Source organism: Patiria miniata, unplaced genomic scaffold, assembly GCF_015706575.1.
Source record: "Patiria miniata isolate m_02_andy unplaced genomic scaffold, ASM1570657v1 HiC_scaffold_13, whole genome shotgun sequence".
NCBI classification, from domain to species: Eukaryota; Metazoa; Echinodermata; class Asteroidea; order Valvatida; family Asterinidae; genus Patiria; species Patiria miniata.
In genome coordinates, this window is record NW_024037051.1 from 3,861,528 (window position 1) to 3,882,227 (window position 20,700).

A 20,700-nucleotide genomic window follows, 5' to 3' on the forward strand; every position below is an offset into this window, starting at 1 on the left:
AACATTGTCCACCCCCCCCCCCTCCCCCAAAGTGTGCCCCCTCAAAATTGTCACCCTAGTAAGACCACTACTTATAAGGGCCCTTTTTTCTGGAGGGGCATATTCAATGTGTTTTTAACGATAAAAAGCTCGTTTTTGATTGCCTGAAAACTCTGTATTTAGGGGGGGGGGGGGGGTAACAAGGGGGCGCAACCTTCCCCAATGTGTCACCCCTTGTTTACGCCCCTGCTTTGGTTCGAAGATGGTGATTCCTTGCAAAGATTGAGTACCGGTGTAGTACACCCCAACTGTGGCAACTGAGCCAATGGCTCATACATAGTTGGGTACTCCCAACAGTTATAGTTTGGCTATAGTGTTATACATGCCTTACTGTATGGTCAAACTATAGTTAGGACTACCCAACTGTGGATGGGCCATAATTGGCGCAGTGGCACAGTTGGGGCATAACACCGGGAATGAGGTTTGATCAGCTGGAAAGATCAGCAACTGATGAGACAAGTATCCCTCTGATCGTCTTGAAACTTCGTGACTTATGAACAATGCTAAAGGTGCACGCCATTAGTGCGTAACAATGGTGCGAGGACGAAGCCGTTCTTGCCCACGAATGGATACCGAATAGAAGGTCACCTACTCTAAGATGGACACAATCGAGTCTGAAAGTGAGAAGACACGCGGCAAGCTTCTATAGACCTCTTGCGCGGCCTGTTATGCCCAGTTTACACTGGGTTGCTCTTTCCCTTGCTATATATTTTGGGCAGAATGATCTCTAACAGTAATCACCCCGTCAACATTCATGTCGGAATTCTATCTTAATTGGTATATTTGATGAAAATAATGATGAAAAATCACTTCGAGATGGGTGAAAACGAATTTCATGTACAACCTTTCACATTCCGGCATTTTTGTTCCTATGGGTCACCTTGTCCGTTTACGTTGCCACATCGCGGACTTTTTGTGAGAACCATAAACAAACGATGCGAAATTTCCCTACCTACAGCCAATGGGTTCTAGATTTAGTCGGGCTGGCTTGAATACACTCCTAATATCACCGGTCATTTTAGATTTGTTTGTAAATACTAATGAGTCTTTCAAGTTTATTCAAAAAATATCTATCCTAAGGGATATTTCAGTCTTCTATTTAAAAGTTTCAGTTTTCACCTAATGAGCGCCATTTTTTATTCCATGTTCAGCCAAGTACACCGATAGTCCACAAATAATTTAAATTTTCGGCAGTGAGAAGTCAATTTTTGGCACGATATTTTCTCTTTCACGTCAGGTGAGTTTCCATAAATTGAGATGCAGGTTGCAATTTTACAAAGGCCCTTTTCGAGGATGGTTATCTTGTTAAGAAATCACTGTACAAAAAATAATAGCAAATGCTGGACATTTTGCACGTTACTTTTCCTATTCAATGGTTCCTGAAGCGGCGGCCACCATGAGGGAACTTTCAGGCTCCATTGGCACAAAGCAATCCCCGAGCGAGCAAACACATGGCGCAGTTTCATTGTGGACACCCCAAGGACTCTCTTATTGGCAATTCATGTAGCTTGATGGCCTCGTTTGGGCATTTCTTTGACCGATTGGTGTTTGTTCCAAGATGGGGATTACGTTGTTTAGATGAATTTTCCGCTTGAAAGATAAGCTCTCGGAGAAGTCAGTACATTTTGTTTGCCTTTTGAGTCACAGTTTTCCCCCTCTGGCTCCTCCCCCGATGAGAAGACCTAAATACAGCGGTCCCAGGGGCGGATCCAGGAATTTGTGCAGGGGGGGGGGTTCATTAGCAAACAGTTATGAAATGCAGACGGGTTTTTTTCTCCGGACACTTGGCCTTCGAAAACCAATAGGTGAGAAGGGGGGAGGGGGAGGAGGGCTCGGCTCGTACCATCCTTTCAATGGGGGCGCTGTTCAAATCAGCAAACAATTATGAAATGCAGACGGTTTTTTTCTCCGGACACTAGGCCTCCGAAAACCAATAGGTAAGGAGGGGGGAGGGGGAGGAGGGCTCGGCTCGTACCATCTTTTCAATGGGGGCGCTGTTCAAATAAGACGATTATTATCACTATTGTTACAAATACATGTACATGTATAGTGTACGAGAATACATCATTAACAGTAAATTAACATCATCATTAACAGTAAATTATTTTGGGTGTCAGCATTATTTTTAATGAATTTCTATGGAATTTTTTTTTTTGACAGAGCTGGGGAGGGGTTTGACCCCCCCCCCCCCCGATCCGTGCCTGGGCCCCGATATTACAGGCGAAAACGGATTACATGTACATGTACATATAGTCCCATCTTCGAGTATTGTCAACCAAGACAGAATCGACTCCGTGAAGGCATTGATAGGCCTGCATGTCATCACCTTCCCTGGCTTTGTGAACAAGACACAATTGGCCCAAACTTTGAATACCCATTAGTGCTAATAAAGATGCAGTTTCTTGAAGCTACTCCCAAGATCTTTGACTCGGATTTCAAAGGACCTGTGACAATTTCTGCCGTTTGGTGGCCTCAGTCGGTGGGGATTTTCTTTCAGATGAGTCGGTTTCTCATCCTCCAAACATAATCTCGACCCAGACAAAAAAGTGGCAAGACTTCACGGTATATTATTACCCTACTACATTGGGGTTGCCATCAAGACAAGTGTTATTGCACTAGCCTACAGTAGCAATTACATGTATATCATGGCATTTTCTATGCTTTATTTTTAAGTCTACTCGCTGCGCTTAAAATGTTAAGCCAACCAAAAACTTCGGCTTTTCATTTCCTATAAAGCCAATAATACAATAACTTCAAAGCAGATACCAACAAATAAAAACCAATCACTCAACATTTTCCCTTTACCGCTTTTATTAAACAAAATATACAGAAGAAACCTACCACCTTAGTAAAAGAATAAGTTCAGTAATTTAATCCGCGATTGACCCAGTTATTATATTCTTCGTTTGATATTTTCTTTAAAAAACATGAAACAATTAAATAGTGTAAAAGTGTCAACCAACTTTGTTGAGATTTTCTATGCATTCCGGGTAAATGTACAAAGTCACTTTGAGAAAGTAGTACAGTCGATCGACTCTCGTTAGTACAAACTCTGTTAATACAAATTCTGGTTATAACAAACATAAAGCCTTGGTCCCGACTGTGCATTTATGTGCACAATGAATGGGACTGACGTTCCTCTTAATACAAAATTCTGATATAACAAACAATTTGGCTAGGTCCGAACGAGTTTGTATTAACGAGACTCGACTGTACATCAACTTCACGTTTATTTCTTGTAACATATAGGTTTGTCTACTGAGAGGGAAAAAAGTACCCAATATTGTTTGTAGTTACAAAACACTTGCAGTTTGCTTGGGAAACAGTTTGCTGAGCCAATATAACGAATACTTTAAAAGCAGAATGATTTTGGTGGATTATTTCTTACAGAGTAGAAAGTTCGCTGCTTCTGATATGTTCAGTAAAAATTGATATTTAACCGCTTGTACATGGACTTAGCCAATTTGTGTTTAACCAAATAAAATAAAAAAAAAATCAATCCAGTTTAGTGATTCGGGGTCGGTGACCAGTCTTGGAAGACGTCATCGGCGACAGGAGCAGGATTGCTAATAGTCCTGCAAAACAGACGACAAAAGGGGAGGGGTGTTAATTGGTCTGATAGTCTCGCGTAATGTTATTTGTATTAGCGTATACATGTACATGTAATTAATCTGTCATGTGAAACTTGCAAATTAACAAAAACCTTATGACTGTAAATGGAGACCAATGAACAAGATTAGTTCTCCGCAAAAATAATGAGCTTTGCAAGCATTTCCGACCTATGACAATTTTTTGAGGCCTTGATCCGTTGAGTTTGTGAATGAATTGATTTGTCTTATTAACTTACCGGCTTCTCCTCCTCAAATTCGCGCTTATCTGCAAAGATTATGAATGAGAAATATTATTTAATATCAGACAGGACATTTTATCCTTTTACTCCAAAGAGCATCGGAGCGATTGTGTCTACAAAGTCTTTGTAGAGTCAAGAACATTTTCCAAATATTTTTTTCTCGGTCCCAGATTCATGTCCTGACTGACCTTCATATGAAGACAAAAGTGGCGTAAGGATGCAAAATATTCTTTCCTTAAAGCCAGTAATTGGGGCTCATAAAAAAAATTGTTTCAATGCATTTCAATGCAGTTTTGTGTCCAATTGTAATATATTTTGCAATTTTTCAAAAGTGTTTTGGTGACTGTTTGTTTTTTTACGCTGATGCGAATTAAAAGTCTTTTCTACCACACTTTTGAGGTCAGCATTGTACCAGTGTCTTTGCAAATTGCAATTATAAGAGAAAGGCACAATCTAAGATGCTGTTTTTTTTGCTACTGCAAGTTTAAAATGGTTGAAATTGTATCGGGTTTCACAAAAGGTGCGGTCGTTTGTAATGTAACTTCGCATAACTTACTCTCGCCAAGTTTGCCCTCCAATGCACGGGTCAGTGCCGCTTTCAGGTCATCCAGGCTGCGCTGCTCGGCTAAATAACGAAAGAGATAATAAGCATTCGTTGCTAATTGAAACAAAATGTTCCTTGATCTAAATGGGTTCTTTCATGATTTTACTTATTTTTCCTAATTTCATATTTTCAACTTTTAATTGGAAATCGATTGACAGTGCGCCATTCCTTCATCAAAATCACGAGTGGATCAACTATGTATTATCATGTTCTCGTTTCTCTGAAATCGTGATGACTGAAGTTGGGAGATAAACACACAAAAAACACGTGGGATTCGTTGATTACCACGGAAAAACAAAATATACAAATTAGAAATACTTGGGACTTTTATTGTCTTACCCTGCTCACGCTCCTCGGCCTCCACAGCTGAAAAGCAACCAAAAAAAAGAAAAGAAAGAAAAACATTGGTGTGTATAAAGTACAATTGAAAAAGTTGGTGGAAAAACTGAAAGAGTACAACAATTCCAGAATTTATTTTAGAAGTAAAGAGTATTCACACGTGCGCCAGTTTTCCGTTGTGACTATCAAAGGATAAAAAAACCCTCCAAGAATGAATCTGTAATTAATAGACATTTTGCGTTAAGGCGGAGTAAGAGGACAATGGTTTTGTTTCCTTGGATAGGCATGGGCAAACGTTTTGTGCACTCATTGATAAATTAAAAATAAACTTGTCCCCCACCAGATTTTCCAAGGCCAACAAAAGTGCCGCTCTCGCGGTTATGTGCCCCCTCGAGATGAAAACAAAAATGCCCCTCAAACGCACCGTATGAAAGCATAATGATCGCGCTATTGTCTCCTCGCTTGTAATGGAAAACTGCCCCTCAAAACACAAGTGCCCCTCTCACATTAACTTCAAGATCGTGCACCTTCTCGAGATGGGAAAACTACCCCTCGAAAGCACAAATACCCCTCACGCAACACTAAAATTGTGCCCCCTCTCAAGATAGAAAACTGGCCCCTAAAAAAATAAAAGTTCTCTTCAGGCGAATAAAATGGTTACTGAACTGGCCATCAAAAGAAACAGTGCCCCTTTCGCGATAACAAAATAATTTCTCTACACAACCACCGTTTTAAACTTCTGTCCACGGATCAAAATAAGGTAAGTGTTCTTTCAGCAAAACGAAAACAAATTACATAGGGATGTGTGCATGTCAACTGTTTTGTTTTACTGAAAGAACGCACACCTGTTTATGTGATCCGTGCACAGAACTTTAAAACGGTTGTTTTTAAAATTCCGTAACTTGAAAAGTACATAAGTGATTTGAATGGTTCTTGTACTAAAAGAAAGCTTATGAATACGGCTTTCATATCCTAGATTTCAAAAGTGCTACATGCAGAACTTCACTAAAATAATAGTCCCGACATTTTGGTTTCGCTTTTTTTTGACTCACCCTGTACACGACTAGGTATTAATAAACACAAAGAGCAAGGTGGACAACGTATTCATAATTTGTTCCTCGTCATATAGGTTTGTAGCGAAATTAACGAGACCATATTCTTTTCTTCCACTTTCACACCGAGGGAAGGTGCCCCTTTTTCCTGAGCAAGTGTTCCTTTTTGGTGTTGCCCCCAGTTTGAAAAGCGTTCCGCCGCCCCTGACCTGAGCACTGCCTTATGAAGTCACATCAGTGAAAACACTTTGCTTGATAAACACATAAGATGACCACAAAGCGCTTTTAAAATGAGCATCGTTTACCGTGCTTTGCATGGGAAGGTAGATTTTCACGTGGTTTTATTCTTTATTTAGGTCTACACGGGCTTACCCTGGGCACGTTTCTCTGCAGCCTCTCTCTCAAGCAAAGCCTTACGCTGCTCTCCGTCATCTGTTGGAAGTTACAAATAGATAAATGAATTTCAAATAATTTTGTCCAAAGTCGAGTTGGCCCCATGCCGTTGGACAGCTTGGTAGTTTAGGCAGTCTCGGTAGGACATTAACCCTAACTCCCCAGCATGATTTACTAGGAACCATACCCATCCTGGCAAATTCCAACACCCTATGGGAAACTGCACACACTGACCTTGATGGAGGCGTGCCCATCCCAATGTAAAAGACTGTCAGTTTAGGGGTACTGTACCCATCCTGACAGATTCCAACAAAACATGCTGTTGAGGTTTGATGGGTCGAGTTATGTTAATGAATTTCGGTTCAAGCAGAACAACAAAATCACCCAGAATTACTGAAACGGAACAGAAACCCTTCAAGTGTTTATAAGAGGCCACATTTGATCTATCGGACTCACCACGGGAAAGTTTGTCCTCCAGAGCACGGATCAGCTCGGCCTTCAAGTCATCCAGGCTGCGCCCCTCGGCTTCTTCGACTTCTTCGACTATATACAAATTCACATATTAAAGGGAAAATACAACATTTGCAAACATCAAAAAATAAAACTACCAAATCATTTTGAAATACCTTGCTGGACTGTTAGTGAATGACAATGTAAAGCATCCTGTAAAATCATGGCACCTGGTATACTGTCATTTTCAAGAAAAGTGGTATTTTTGTATCAATTTCCAACGCTGATCGGCCGATCAGCGTTGGAAAAAACTGGCTTTTTTTCAAATACTGGCCCCAGTCGACCATCGCACTTGTTTGCAATCGATTACACACCTATGAACGGGTACAAGCCAGCTAGACTGGTTCCCTGACCTTACAATTCCCCAATGTACGTAAACTGCTCTGTTTCTTCTTAAATGGAGTCAGGGAACCAGACTACAGGAAAATGATCGTTTTTCTTGGTTTTTATAGCATTTTCGAACCCAAAACCTCCAAAAGTCAGTGTAACTATATTTGCTATATATTTCCAACCCCCCAATTCCATCCATTTCTGAAAATTACAGCTAAAGCAAATGATGTATATTCCCGTTAATACACTGCGTGATATTCAGCATTTCAGTACAAACCCACAGAATTGTTTTCGAGACATCCAAACTAATCTCGAATTCAAGGAACAGAAAGTGCGTATAACAGAATGATAAATTCAGAGAAAAAATATTAAAATCACACTATATAGCTCCTATTTTGATTAATAATAGCTTATATACGGCTAAGAATGATTATTTCTCAACACAATGCTGTTTCCCTATTTCTCATTAATTTCGCAAAACTACATTCAGAGATATAGACCACGTTGTAGCCGCGTCCTTCGCAATTCAGCATACCAGCTGCGAGTAAGGATGATTAGCCTCCCAAATTATTATTATATCATTATTGGTATTATAGATATAGACAGTTAATTGAAAGGGACGATAATCAATCTCAAATTGGCCAAAGGAGAGATTGCCGGCATGTTCATCTCCTTTATCCACTTTGCAGCAAATTGGATAACATTACATGCCATTCATTTAAATTATCTGTCTGTATCTCTCTGGATGATGTTTCGAAACGAGAAAGGGAAAACAGCATTGTGTTGAAAAAAAAAAATAATAATCATTCTTTAAGCGTATGTATTATTAAACGAAATAGCAGATTTTTTAAATATTTTTGTTTCACTGAATGTATCTTTTTTTTTTACACAAAATATGCACAATGTATTCAACTGTCGTTTTATTTGAAACTTTGAGGAGTTATGACTGACTTGACAATAACACCGAAAACGTTTTTAAAGTATTTTATTTTGAAAATTAGCAACCTGTTCAAGGCCAAATCAAAAACAAGCGGAACCCAAACCCCAAATATCATATTGCTCATTTTGAAAATATGTAGCTCAAAAAAATAACAATGACTCGAAAGCCAATTTTCTAAGCTACTTTTAGATGTAAAAAATACTGAAATTGCTCAATCTGTTCATAGAATATCACCTTTAAAACACAAGGACCCTTAGACCTCTTTCGTCCAAAAAATGCGATCAAGAATCGTCGACACAATTGTCTTCAAACATGACCAGCGATAAAACCTCAATTGAAAAGTTGAAATTATTCAACAAAGTCCTTTTGCAGGCCCGTATTTTAAAAAAGTGGATTTTTATAAATCATATTATTTGCCTAATTATTTGTTAATAAAGATATTGTGTACTACATTTGTTGACAGTTGTTGAAGCAAGTGTTCTGTGTCATTTTCTGTGTTTATCCATACAGTCAGAATACACAATATTTTTTTTGCGACGAAACAGGTTTTATAGGGCCATTGCGTTTAAATGGTGATAAACTTTGAACGGATTGAGCAATTTTAGTATTTTTTCATCGAACAGTAGCTTATGAAACTGGCTTTTAAGTCATTATTTTGGTGCTACATTTTTTTTTTAAATATGCAATACTTTTTTTGGGGGGGGGGGTTGGGTTCCGTTTTTTTGTCTCACCTCGTAGCTCCAAGTATCAGCGTTATGAACTTACCCTGGGCACGTTTCTCTGCAGCCTCTCTCTCAAGCAAAGCCTTACGCTGCTCTTCCTCATCTGTACGAAGTTACAAAAGGTTAAATAAATACCAATTATTTTTTTGGAATTCCTTAATTTCTCACATGTTAGCTCAAGCATATTCACAATATCAAAAAAAGAAAAAAAAAGCAAAAAGAGAACAAAACAACCTCAAACGCTATATTCCTCGAACCCATGGCCGATTTGGACTACTTTGGAACACGGGGCGTTTTTTTTTTGCAATTTTAAATGTGCATTTTTTTGCTTGAATTATTAGGATCGTCTTTTGTTTTCTCATTTTCCAGACAAGGATAACTGCAGATATTCGTTTAATGGACCGCGTATTGTTTTGCAGCATACATTGTATTTTAACCAATCACATCATACACTCTAACATGAATAATTATATTTATCACTCTGTTTGGATGGAAGACACTCGTTATCTCGTAGTGTTTTCCCTTCAATTAAACTTATCCGAACCAACAAAAAATATTGGATGAAAACGGACATGGGTTCGAACCGCAGATCTTGCGATCCATAGTTGACTCCGCTATCCAATAGGCCACTGTGGCAGCTCGACGAAAGCCGTTCTTTGAAATGCTTTAATATACATGCATGACTAAGTGATAGCAATGGTGTGACGTCATTGTTATTTTCTTATAAATAAACATCAAACTAGCTGAATAATCATGATCCATTGACGATGTGTGCTGCAGATAAAAACACCGCTATAACGGACCCTTTAAAATCAAAATGAAAGGAAGACTACATTTTGCCTAAAGTCGAGTCGGCACTGCAGCTGTTCGACTGCTGGGTAGTTAGGCGGTGTAGTTCCGATTTTCGGTTCGAACCAAAAAAAAAACCATCCAGAATTATACCGAACAGAAAGCCTTCTAGTCTTAATGAGAGACCGCCTTTGATTCATCGGACTCACCACGGGCAAGTTTGTCCTCGAGAGCACGGATCAGCTCGGCCTTCAAATCTTCCAGGCTGCGCTCCTCGGCTGAAATACAAAATGACAAAGGAACACATTATAAATCTACGCCATAAAGTTATTGGGGGGGGGGGGAGGTAGGTGCACACTAGCTACTTGATAACATTTTTGCCGGGGCTGGGCAATCTTTTCTGCTTACTCGCTTCTTGTTCCTCTGGAGCCGCCTCCTGGACGAAAGCACGCTGGAAGTCGGTTTCCTCTTCTGGAATGACAAACCAAAAACATCAAATTAGGTTTTGCTCTTCACCGATGTATAAACACATATATACTCAGGGTTACCTCCCGAATAAAAGTTAAAAAAATCACTCGGGTGGGACTCGAATCCACGACCTTCCTGCTTTCTAGTGCAGATGTCTTACCACTCGACCACCGAGCTAACGGGATTGGTTGGCTTGTTCGAATCTGATGTACATGAACATAGCAGCGGGTACCGCATTAACTATTCATAAGATGACATTTTGCGTCGGGGTGATGTAAATCAAATTAGGTTTTGCCCTTCACCGACGTATAAACACTGTATACTCAGTGTGTTACCTCCCGAGTGAAAATTGGAAAAATCACTCGGTTGGTTATCATGTCCGCTTACTCGCTTCTCGTTCCTCTTCCTGTTGAGCCACCTGCTGTGGAGCCTCCTGCTGGAAGAAAGCACGCTCGAAGTCGGTTTCCTCTTCTGAGATGACAAACCAAAAACATCAAATTAGGTGCTGCTCTTCACCGATGTATAAACACATATACTCAGTGTTACTTCCCGAGTGAAAATTGGAAAAATAACTCGGGTGGGACTCGGAACCCACGACCTCCTGCTTTCTAGTGCAGATGTCTTTAGTTACCACTTGACCAACGAGCTATAGGGATCAGTTGTCTGGTTCGAATCTGATGTACATAGCAGTTAACAATTAGCAGCTGCATATTTATCAATGATAGGAAATCTTGTTTTGGTGCCTGATAAAACCGAATTTCGTAATTATTTATTCCGAATAATATCTTCAAAATGGGAAGGTCGGAAACAATTCTTTTTTTCTCAGGTCATCATTAGGCTCACCCTGATCACGTTTATCTTGAGCCTCTTCCTCAAGGAAATCACGCTGCTCGTTCTCCTCTTCTGAGAAGAAAAGAAGAAGAAGATAATTTTGATAATTTGTCCGATTAGAAAGATGATCAGTAATCTTTAATAATGAAAGAAGAACTGGACATAAAGCTATAGAGGCGAGAGTATTTCAAATTAAAACAGTGTGCTCCATCGTGTGCATAATGTTAGAAAGCACTCTAAAAACTGTGTGAAGCAATTAAACACAATTTTGCTATCACTTTTTAAACATGTTTGGAAGCTAAACATTTGCTAAATTCCTACACATCAATGTTCAATTGCCAAACACTACTCATCTTTACTCTAAACATGTTCATTATTTAAACGTGTTTACAAACTGATACCGAGAAAGCGTTTAGAAACAGTTTTATTGAATGTACACCCGATTCCCCACCTTCACAATCACCCGTATCAAAAGTCACAGATTAAAATAAAATAGCGCACACGGAAATATTAATTCTGTATGTCAGATCTAACATAATTATTGAAAGCGACTCAGTGCACCCAGTTAGTTTGAAAGCATTTTAAACTTAAGCAATGAAGCGTTAAGACGCCCTCTGGAGACGGCCTTTGCGCACAGTGCAAAAATTGAACATTGTTTTCTAAACCCTTTCTTGCTATCAGTTTTTTTTTTATATATGTTTAAATACCAAACATGTTTAGAGTAATTTTGATTTGATCACATGTTTAGCTTCTAAACATGTAGGTGATAGCAACACAGCTTTCAAAGAGCATCTAACGGAAATCATAACAATCGGAAAAAAAATAGTCGGGTCAGGTTATATACTTCTGAATTGAGCAATTTACTGTAGCCCACAAAAGCGCGTGGACACGAACGTACATGTATTTGAAAACGGCATTGAAATCACTGTGAGTTTCTCTATAGGTGTCTGCCAGACCGAATTCACAGTTTTATTATTAGGAAAAAGACTTTGTTGCAAGTTTCAATTTATGCTACTAACCATTGCCAAGTTTTTCCTCCAAAGCACGGATCAGCTCGGCCTTCAAGTCATCCAGACTGCGCTCCTGGGGCTTAGCTATTCGTGTAAATAAATCCATTTGAAATTACCAGTCAGAGATGAATTGCATAGCCCATTGAAAAAGAATCCCATACATTGACAGGCTATTAAACTTTTCCCTGCAGTGACCTATCAGCCAGCAGAAAGCGATAACATGTCCTACTAAAAGTCAGCAGGAAATTTTGATCCATTAAATCAAACTTTGATGCGATTTTGCACATCCCTTTTAGGAAGTTACCCTATACATGTACAGTTTACAGATTTGTCAAATGATGACGATCACTACTCTTGATTAATGAAAGGTGTAGTGGACCTATATAGGGGGAGAGGGTATTTCCAAATGATTAATTATTCCATCGTGCCGCTAGTTCTGCACTTGTCTGCATAACAGCAGCCAGAGAATTGGGTTCCAGTGACAGAATTAAATCAGAAATTGAAAATAACAGCACGCAGATATCATAATTCTGTATTTCAGGTCTAACTTATTTTTTGAAAGAAAATAAGTGTGCCCAGTTTGGAAAGCATTTTTAATCAAAAACATCATGAGGTTTAAGACGCCCTCTAGGTGGCCATTGCGCAAATAACTGAAAGCATCTCCCTTCCGTTTTCGGACTACTGAATTAAGAACAGCGTATAAAACGAATGGACAGGAAACTAATAACAACGGCGACATTGAAATCACTGGTCATTGTTAATAAAAAAATACTGCCAAAACGAATTTACAGTTTACAATTAGGATATGATACTATTAATGCGCAAGCTTCATGTTATACTTACGTGCGCCAAGTTTTTCCTCCAATGCACGAGTCAGCTGGGCCTTCAGGTCCTCCAGGCTGCGCTCCTGGGGTTCCTCAGCTAATCGGATAAATAAATAGATAATCAGTTGGAGATGGATTGCATATCAGATGGGAAAAGACAACAGGCAACCTGAAATCTTCGTGCTGTATTTTGTTTATGCAGTGATAATGAATCAGCTATAAGCAAAAATTGGGGGCATACCCCATGTTCCCCAAAATCTATGTTCCCCAAAACCCTTAGGGTCAGGGGGGTTAGGGTTGGGGTACTTAGGTATTGGGAAACGTATGCACCCAGTAACATATATCTGTGTACAGTTTATCCTTATGACCGAGGACTGGGGAGGATTACCAGTGGAAAACATCGAGGGCCTGAAGCCAGAGTCCTCGGTAGTATCATTGTTCAAACCTTGTTGGATATGCCACGATGAGGAAGTTACATTGTACGGTTCAATCAGGAAGGGAAAAAAGTGGGTACTGTATATTTCATTGGCAATGGCAATTGAATTAAAAACAGATTTGTTATGGACTAAATACATAAAATACATTGTTTTTTTTTTCTTCTTGCCTTGTCCCAATTGCTGAAGGTCTCGGGCAAACTCATCCTCTAAAACAAAACAAGGAAAAGTGACCGCGTTAATTCAGTATGCACTCACTGTTATGAACTTGAACATTGCAAGACCTACCCCAAAACACAAACGCTTTTCAAGTCCATTTATGGGCATAATTTCAGTATGACAAATAACGCATAGCCTAAATCGATTCCTTGCAATGCAAAACCAAAAATTACATTGTTTGCATTGTTAAATTTAGGTTAATTCAGGGCAAGTGTCAGTAAATTCGGACTTTTTTGTTCACAAGTTTATGGGAATGTCTCACAAAGGTACGGAAAATCGGAATTACTTTTGTCGTTAGCATTTTAAGGCGTGGCCGACACGATACGGGGGCGCTATTCGGTTGGGGTAACATACGAAGGACTTCACCCAAATCAAGCAGCGCCCTCTTGTGTCTGCCATGCCTCAAATGGGCGAATTAAATTGTTTTGGTTTCCTTACCAAGTGGGAAGGCGCAAGCCAGCCCGATGCACAGAGCAATGAACACAAACGTCTTCATTCTGGGGATCTCGTTCGGTGTTGGAATCGACGTGTAAAACCTGTGGAAATCAATATCAAGAAAATGTAATAATTCAGGATATAGACGTGTGGGTTGACAATGCTACCAGTACGCCCTCAACTTACATAAGTAGTGCATTATTGGATTTAGTTTGAACCCGTCCTAAATCTCTTCATAACCGGATAGCTATCCTTGAAGGATACATGCTGCATTTGCTTTGGGTTCAAATTAAGCAAGAAGTGTTTGGTCTTTTTCCACAACGGCAGCATTTCGATCAATCTTTCAATTTCTAGATTTTGTTGTACAGGGTGTTAAAAAAAGGAAACCCAACTTCAAAGAATGAGTATGGACAGACGATATGTTTACTGGCTATAAAACTGGTATCATCTCAAAGCTTAATCTCTTTGCTTTTCAATGATACTAAGTTTAGGTCAGTTTCTGAGTCATGCATCAGTGAGCATCATTGTCTTGAAAACTGGATGCAAAAATGCAGTTGCTTCACTTTCACAAAAAACCCACTAGGCACGGTGTGCCCATTGTTACGAAAATGTCTGTGAAATGGCTTAAATGTTGGCAGATTGTTTTGAACGTGGCTTGGTCAAAACGAGAAATTCATGACAAACAATAAAATTCAGTTTTGAAACCAACCCGACTTGTTTTGTTTTTTGGTTTCTTTTTATGCACTCGTGTCTTCTTCTTGAATACTTATTCTCATGCACACCATGCCTTTTGTGTTTGACATGAAGTGAACCAACTTCAATTTAGCATCAAAATCTCATGATGCATGACCCTGGAAATGTAAACAAGGTATCATTGAAAAGCATAGAGATTACGCTTTCAGATGATAACAGTTTTATAGCCAGTAAACATTCAGTCTGTCCATACTGGTTCTTCAAAGTTGGGTTTCCTTTTTATTGAAACACCCTGTACAGTTTTTTTTTTTACCTGATTTTTTTGCTTCAAATGTCGGCTGATGACTGCAAATGGTGCCCGACTAAAGTGCAAATATATGGGAGTCCAGAGAGGCCACAAAAAGCTTATTCTCGACCATAACCCCATCTAAAAACACGTTAAAATTGTGCAGCAGCAGGATTCCAGTCAAACCATTGGGTTTGGCGGTTTTGAGACATCATCTTTCGTTGAAAAAAAAACCTTTTCATTTTGCCGACGCGCATGGCTACGGCGACGCGCGCGCATACCAGAAACCGGAGACTTTTTTTTTGGCCTAAACAACCGCACTAATGAAAAGAAGTTCGCTAATTAGTCCCACGCACATCCGGAGTATGTTTGGACTGCGAATTCGTAACTACCGGATATTTGCGTGCCAAATGAATAACTCCCATTTAATTTGTTTACCTGTATTTGCTATTGTTGTTTGTGCATGCTGCCGGGGCAATAATTGCCAGTCATTAATTAGAGATATTGATAAACGAGCCGATCCAATTAAATTTGGCTCTAGATGGGCGTTTAGGCCCCCCCAAAAGTCTCCGGTTTCTGGTATGGAGCTTGCCCCAAAAGTGGTGAAGCGACGCGGCTTTTTTTTTTTTTTTTTTTACTTTTTTTCCTTCAAATGTCGGCTGATGACTGCAAATGGTGCCCGACTAAACTTAGTGCAAAATGTATTGGAGCCAAGAGAGGCCACATAAAGCTTATACTCGATCGTAACCCCATCTAAAACACTTTAAATGTGTGCAGCAGCAGGATTCCAGTGAAACCAGTGAGATTGGCGGTTTTTAGACATCATCCTACATTGATTTTTTTTTTTTTTCAATTTTGCCGACGGGCATGGCTACGCGGCGACGCGCACGCATACCAGAAACCGGAGACTTTTAGGACCTTAGCTAGGTTGCGAACTTGCGATGTTATTGTTAGCAGGCATGTCTTCGTGCATGACTTATTTTCGTTCGGTGTTGGGTGTTAAACCAACCCCCTACCCGTAGATCCGCATACCTTATCGTCTAACAGTCATTCAAAAGCTAAATATAATCTCCGGGACAAAACTATTCGGATCCACATGTAACAAATAGATTTACTTTATAGAGGAGAACAAATAAAGCAGTTTTGAGCAGTTTGGAGCTAGAAAGCACTCGGATAGCTCAAACCTCCGCCAAGGCTAAACAAGTTGTCTCCATATTGCCAGTACATCGGGGCCGTATCATAAGTCCGGCGCCTCATAAGTCTGAAATTATGAGACGTCGGATTTATGAGGCATAAAATTGATTTATTCCACCTCATAGGTCCGACGCCTCATAAGTCCGAGGCCTCATAAGTCTGAAATTATGAGACGTCGGACTTATGAGGCATAAAATTGATTTATTCCACCTCATAGGTCCGACGCCTCATAAGTCCGAGGCCTCATAAGTCCTCCGTTGGAAAAACCGAGGCGTTAATTCTCGGACTTACGAGGTGTAGGAGCTATGAGGCGTCGGGGCTATGAGGCGTCAGACTTATGAGCGGACCCCAGTACATCCATAAGAAATACTCGCATGGACTAGCATATAATAGTGCACATTGCATGTGCTGGTTCATTGACTTGTGGGGTTAGATTAGGTGCCCACACAAATCTGCTCCCACAGAGCGATCTAGTGAAAGTTTTCCATAATTTTATGATGGATGACAAATCCTACAACTGTACAATCTCAAACAAATCCTGCATCCAGACGCAGATCCCAATCACTTCCACAATCTAATCGACTTGTGTACCAAGGACACCCCAAAAATGTTTTCGTGAAAATGCGTCCATAATTTTTTGAGTTATCTAGTTCACAGACAATTCAACTGTCCGACTAACCAACGCACAAACCAACGCCAGTGAAACATAACCTCTAATAATTAATGGTAATTAAAGGTAATTAATGGCAAAAAACAAATCCTTTCCGAACAGAGCATCCATATTTATTCCCAGACAGGTCTCTAGCTGGAGTGCTCTGAAACGTGCAAAACTAAATCAGGCCCACTTTACTCACACTTCAGCCAGCAAATTTCGACAAACATTCCACAGGGGCAAAGAAAATGTCCTCAGTATTTCACCAACCAAGTTTGCAGACTCAATTCAATTTTAAAGGAGACATTTCTTCAATATTTTGCACATGAGAGGGAAGTCAAGTGATTTCAAAATGGCGCTAGACACTAGACTGGTACATGTCCAACCATGGTCCAACTATTTGAAAAGACTGACCCCTTCATTCAGTGTCAATAGTTTGGTGGCTTGACTATGGAGAAATGTGTAGTAAATTGAGATTACAATGTAGTTCCCGCTTCATGCCAGTTTCTTAAATTCTTTTGGCATGGTTGATTGATGCAGTACTGAAGCTGTGTTGGACTGGTTGTTTTAGGTGCCAGTTTATTTTCTTGTTTTGCATGTTTTCAATACCTTAAGTTTTGGGACTCTCATACACAGTATTGAGAGTCCCAAATTTTCGGACTTGTTTATTCCCATCGCGCTAAAGACAACCAATAGACATTCACGAGGAAACCCTTTCGATCGTGTTCCTCGAACCCCGTTTTTGTTTAAATTGTAAACTGTTAAATAGGATGGTGCCATTTAACTATTTTATGATGGAAGTGCATTCCAAGCCTTACTTTCGATTTTGTTTTAATGTGGCTGAAAACTTCAGGGTAATAGTCACACTGATACTAAACTATTCATCAGAGTAGCCCGGTATCGCATTGTAATGAACTCTTCTTATTTCATTGCTTTCATTTCTAGCCGTAAATTCCAAAAATGACGAGTTTACCTCGCTTTCAATTCGATATGGTCGACTCGTAAAAAGTCTGTTGTCAAAGGTTCGTTGCGCATCGTGCTAAGCTTGCTTGGGCGCGACGTACGCAGCGTAGCGGAATCTCAATAGAACGAGGCCATGATGCCAACAAAAATGCTCAGAGTCAGGAACATTTTAGGTTATGAAAGGAATTCCTTGAGCGAGCCTCTTGAATAGCTGAGCTTTTGAATAACTACCTGATGCAACTGAGGGGTACATCCCAGTAAATAGCCCAAATATCCATCCGCCGAGCTCATGAATAAAAGTTATACATTTGTATAATAACATTATTCTGTATTAGAGAGTTCCGAGAGCCATGGAATTGGAGAATAAGAGATATGACCATGAACCTCTTGCCCAGACTTGGGACTTCCCAATTCAGGAACATTTTGGACGCAATCAATATAGGGCCCGAAATTGGCGTTATTTAGCCATGTTGTGGAGTGATCCATTTTCAAGATGACTACTTTACCAGTTTTAGAAACATCACTTGTTTGAAGGAGTTAATTGTCTGCTTTGGATGAGTATTTCTCGAAAAGTCAATAGTCAACCCACCAAAAATTGAAAAGGAGATGAAAGACCACCATCGTTTTTCTGTGCAGCCTGAGCAACTGTGAGAGTTCTGAGTATTTTTTTGAAAGAATTTGGGGATTAAAAATTACCGTTGCAACATAACGCCACTTCATATCAGCGACTGTGTAGTCTGTGGATAGTATCTCCCACATCCGATAGAACATTTTCTAGGCGTTTCCTAACAAAATTGGAAATGTTTCTCAGTCCCAAATTCATGTCTGATCATCATTTTTTTGCAATGAATGCATGGCCTTCATTGAGATGTTACATGTATATGAAGAAAACTTGGCGTCAGGTTGCAACATTGTACATGTACTTCCAAAATTTGCCCTGGGAACCCCTTCGGGAAAATATGTTGCATCCAGACGCCACTTGTTTTCAACAAACCATCTCAACGAAGGTCAGTCACCGCAAAAATGTTGAAAGGATTATGAAGTTAGGACTAAAGAAACATTCCCAATTTTGTTGGGAAATAGCTAGGTTGGACAATTTTGACTGCAAAGAGTTGGCACACAAACGCTAAAGTTGCGTCTGGATACTACATTCTTTCAAAAAAATTAACGCATTACAATGACCGCACTCACGATTTCTAAGTCTTAATTTATACACTTCCATCAATAATCTCATTATCTTTATAGGTAGTTTCAACATTAACTTTTTTTTTCATTCACTCCGTACATCTTAAGGCCAAACAAGACAAATACAAGACTAGTGTATAGACTACCAGCTCGAGGGCGTGGCAACTATATTTCTGATGCCATTGCACAGCCGAGCACGAAGTAGCCAATTTGTAAAATGACGGGCCAAGTTTAAACTAAAGTGCACTTTGCTCCATATGGTACCAAAAATGTTTTTTTGTCTGGTAGAAACTGATCAGGATCTGACTGAATTCGTGGTTAATCTCATCAGTTATGTACATACAGGGAAAACCGGCATTATTAGGAAGCATTTATGATATGATTATGAACATGTATAATATAGGTTTTGTTAATAACACTTACGATATGGGTTGGGGTCCAGCGTAGGCGAGTTCCACAGTACAAGCAGTTGTTTTCGTCAGTGTACCTGCGCTTCACAATGACGAGAACCTTCGCTCACATAAATCCTATGATAGTTCAGCCTATTACGCTTGAGTGGATTTGGAGGAAAAACCCGTGGGTAGTTAATATACTGAACTTTTATTCCGCCAACAATACCCTTTATTGTTGATAGCATAATGCCCGGCGTTCGCATAAACCGCACACATACCTAGGGCTAAAGTACCTTAACTGCGGGAGGGACAAATCCTATGACGTCACGACTGACGCTTTACCCATGCGCAGATTGCCAGAAAAGACCCGCATGAAAAGTCCGAACGTTCGATGAGGTTGATTCACGCTTTGAGCTATTCTGTCATTCACGAGTCACCTTCGGCTGCGATTCACTGCAATTGTCATGCAAAAATAAATCTGCGATGACAGTCCTTTTATTACACCGGAATGAAAGAGGTGGATTTCGAGCTACCGAAAAAGAAAAAAGAAAAAATCGAGGTTAACAAGAAATTTCTGCATTTTGGAAATAGTTTGCGTGTTCAATCCCCCGCACTTACGAGTTTTTATGGAAGCCCTACACTTGTTCTTATCAAGCTTCGTTGTTTCTTGAAGACGAAAGTGAACAAAATTGTCTCCGCTTTCGTATTTCAGTACTAATGAACCGCTTTGATTAGCTATACTAACAGCGCCAATCACAGTGTATTTTTTTGTATGGAATACATAGGCCTACACCACGCATATTCTCTTTTTCTTATGACTGTCAAAATCTGAGGGTTAAAAAGTGCATGGTGTATACCGTCTGGTCTCATGCATGATCAAACTTTCGTTGACTGTCTAGTTATTACTTCCTCGGTACAAAATGTACGGTCTGTGACCCAGGGCGTAGCTACCATAAAAAAGTTCGCGCCCCAAGACGCCCCTCCCCCCCCCCCCCCCCGCTGAAAATATGGCATCCGAAGAAAAGCACATCCATGTATACCATGATTAGCTGGAAGAATATAAAGTCCATTTTCCCCGCGATTTTGTGGGTATTTATATCGAGCCTTTACCATTTTGTGTGTGTGTGAAAGCCTGTATATTGTAACGTCCCATGGAAAGTAAATAGCGGTAGTTATTGTCTAATGTAGCCACGATACACGTTTTGAACAGCGTCCCCATGGGAAGATGGTGTCCAGCCCCCCCCCCCCCCCCATATGATTTTACGGAGGGCGGGTGTCCGTTGCAAAAACCTGTCTACCTTTCAGCACGGATGAAATGTTTGGGCGCCCCTCCATTGTAACCTCAAGTCCCCCTCCCACACGCCCCCCCCCCCCCCCCCCCCACACACACTCGGGAACCCACTGCGTACACTTGGCTCTGTGCAGTGGCGTCACCAGACTTTTCAGTCTGGGGGGGCACAGGGGGGGGGGCACCAGCATTTGATGGGGGGGGGGCACTTAGGTGGATACGGATCGCCGTCCTGGGGGAGGGGTCTAAGGGGAGGGG

At 40.3% G+C, this 20,700-nt stretch overlaps 1 protein-coding gene across 5 annotated transcripts; it reads right to left on the bottom strand.

Moving 5' to 3' along the window:
* Window positions 1-3,234: 3,234 nt before the first annotated feature.
* On the bottom strand, window positions 3,235-19,335 carry LOC119720180 (trichohyalin-like). 5 transcript variants are annotated; one of them, XM_038189752.1, is made up of 16 exons: window positions 19,186-19,335; window positions 13,793-13,890; window positions 13,306-13,344; window positions 12,721-12,798; window positions 11,887-11,961; window positions 10,880-10,939; window positions 10,424-10,507; window positions 9,977-10,039; window positions 9,778-9,846; window positions 8,823-8,882; window positions 6,734-6,820; window positions 6,257-6,316; window positions 4,833-4,859; window positions 4,446-4,514; window positions 3,887-3,915; window positions 3,235-3,614 (listed from the first exon to the last, which is right to left on the bottom strand). In XM_038189752.1, exons 2-16 carry the CDS (start codon window positions 13,848-13,850, stop codon window positions 3,606-3,608), a joined length of 867 nt encoding a protein of 288 aa, XP_038045680.1. In that variant the 5' UTR covers window positions 13,851-13,890; window positions 19,186-19,335; the 3' UTR covers window positions 3,235-3,605. The 5 variants fall into 5 exon arrangements, with proteins under 5 accessions (XP_038045680.1, XP_038045690.1, XP_038045698.1 ...); XM_038189762.1 differs by lacking the exon at window positions 13,306-13,344; XM_038189770.1 differs by lacking the exon at window positions 10,424-10,507.
* Between the last annotated feature and the right edge of the window lie 1,365 nt (window positions 19,336-20,700).

Bases quoted from the DNA above. Each gene is read 5' to 3' on its own strand.
- LOC119720180 (XM_038189752.1), bottom strand. From the start codon at position 13,850: ATGAAGACGTTTGTGTTCATTGCTCTGTGCATCGGGCTGGCTTGCGCC. The intron at 11,962-12,720 runs GTAAGTATAACA...TTACACGAATAG, and splicing joins GGAGGAAAAACTTGGCGCAC to CTAAGCCCCAGGAGCGCAGT. The intron at 10,508-10,879 runs GTGAGCCTAATG...TTGTCATCTCAG, and splicing joins TCAAGATAAACGTGATCAGG to AAGAGGAAACCGACTTCGAG.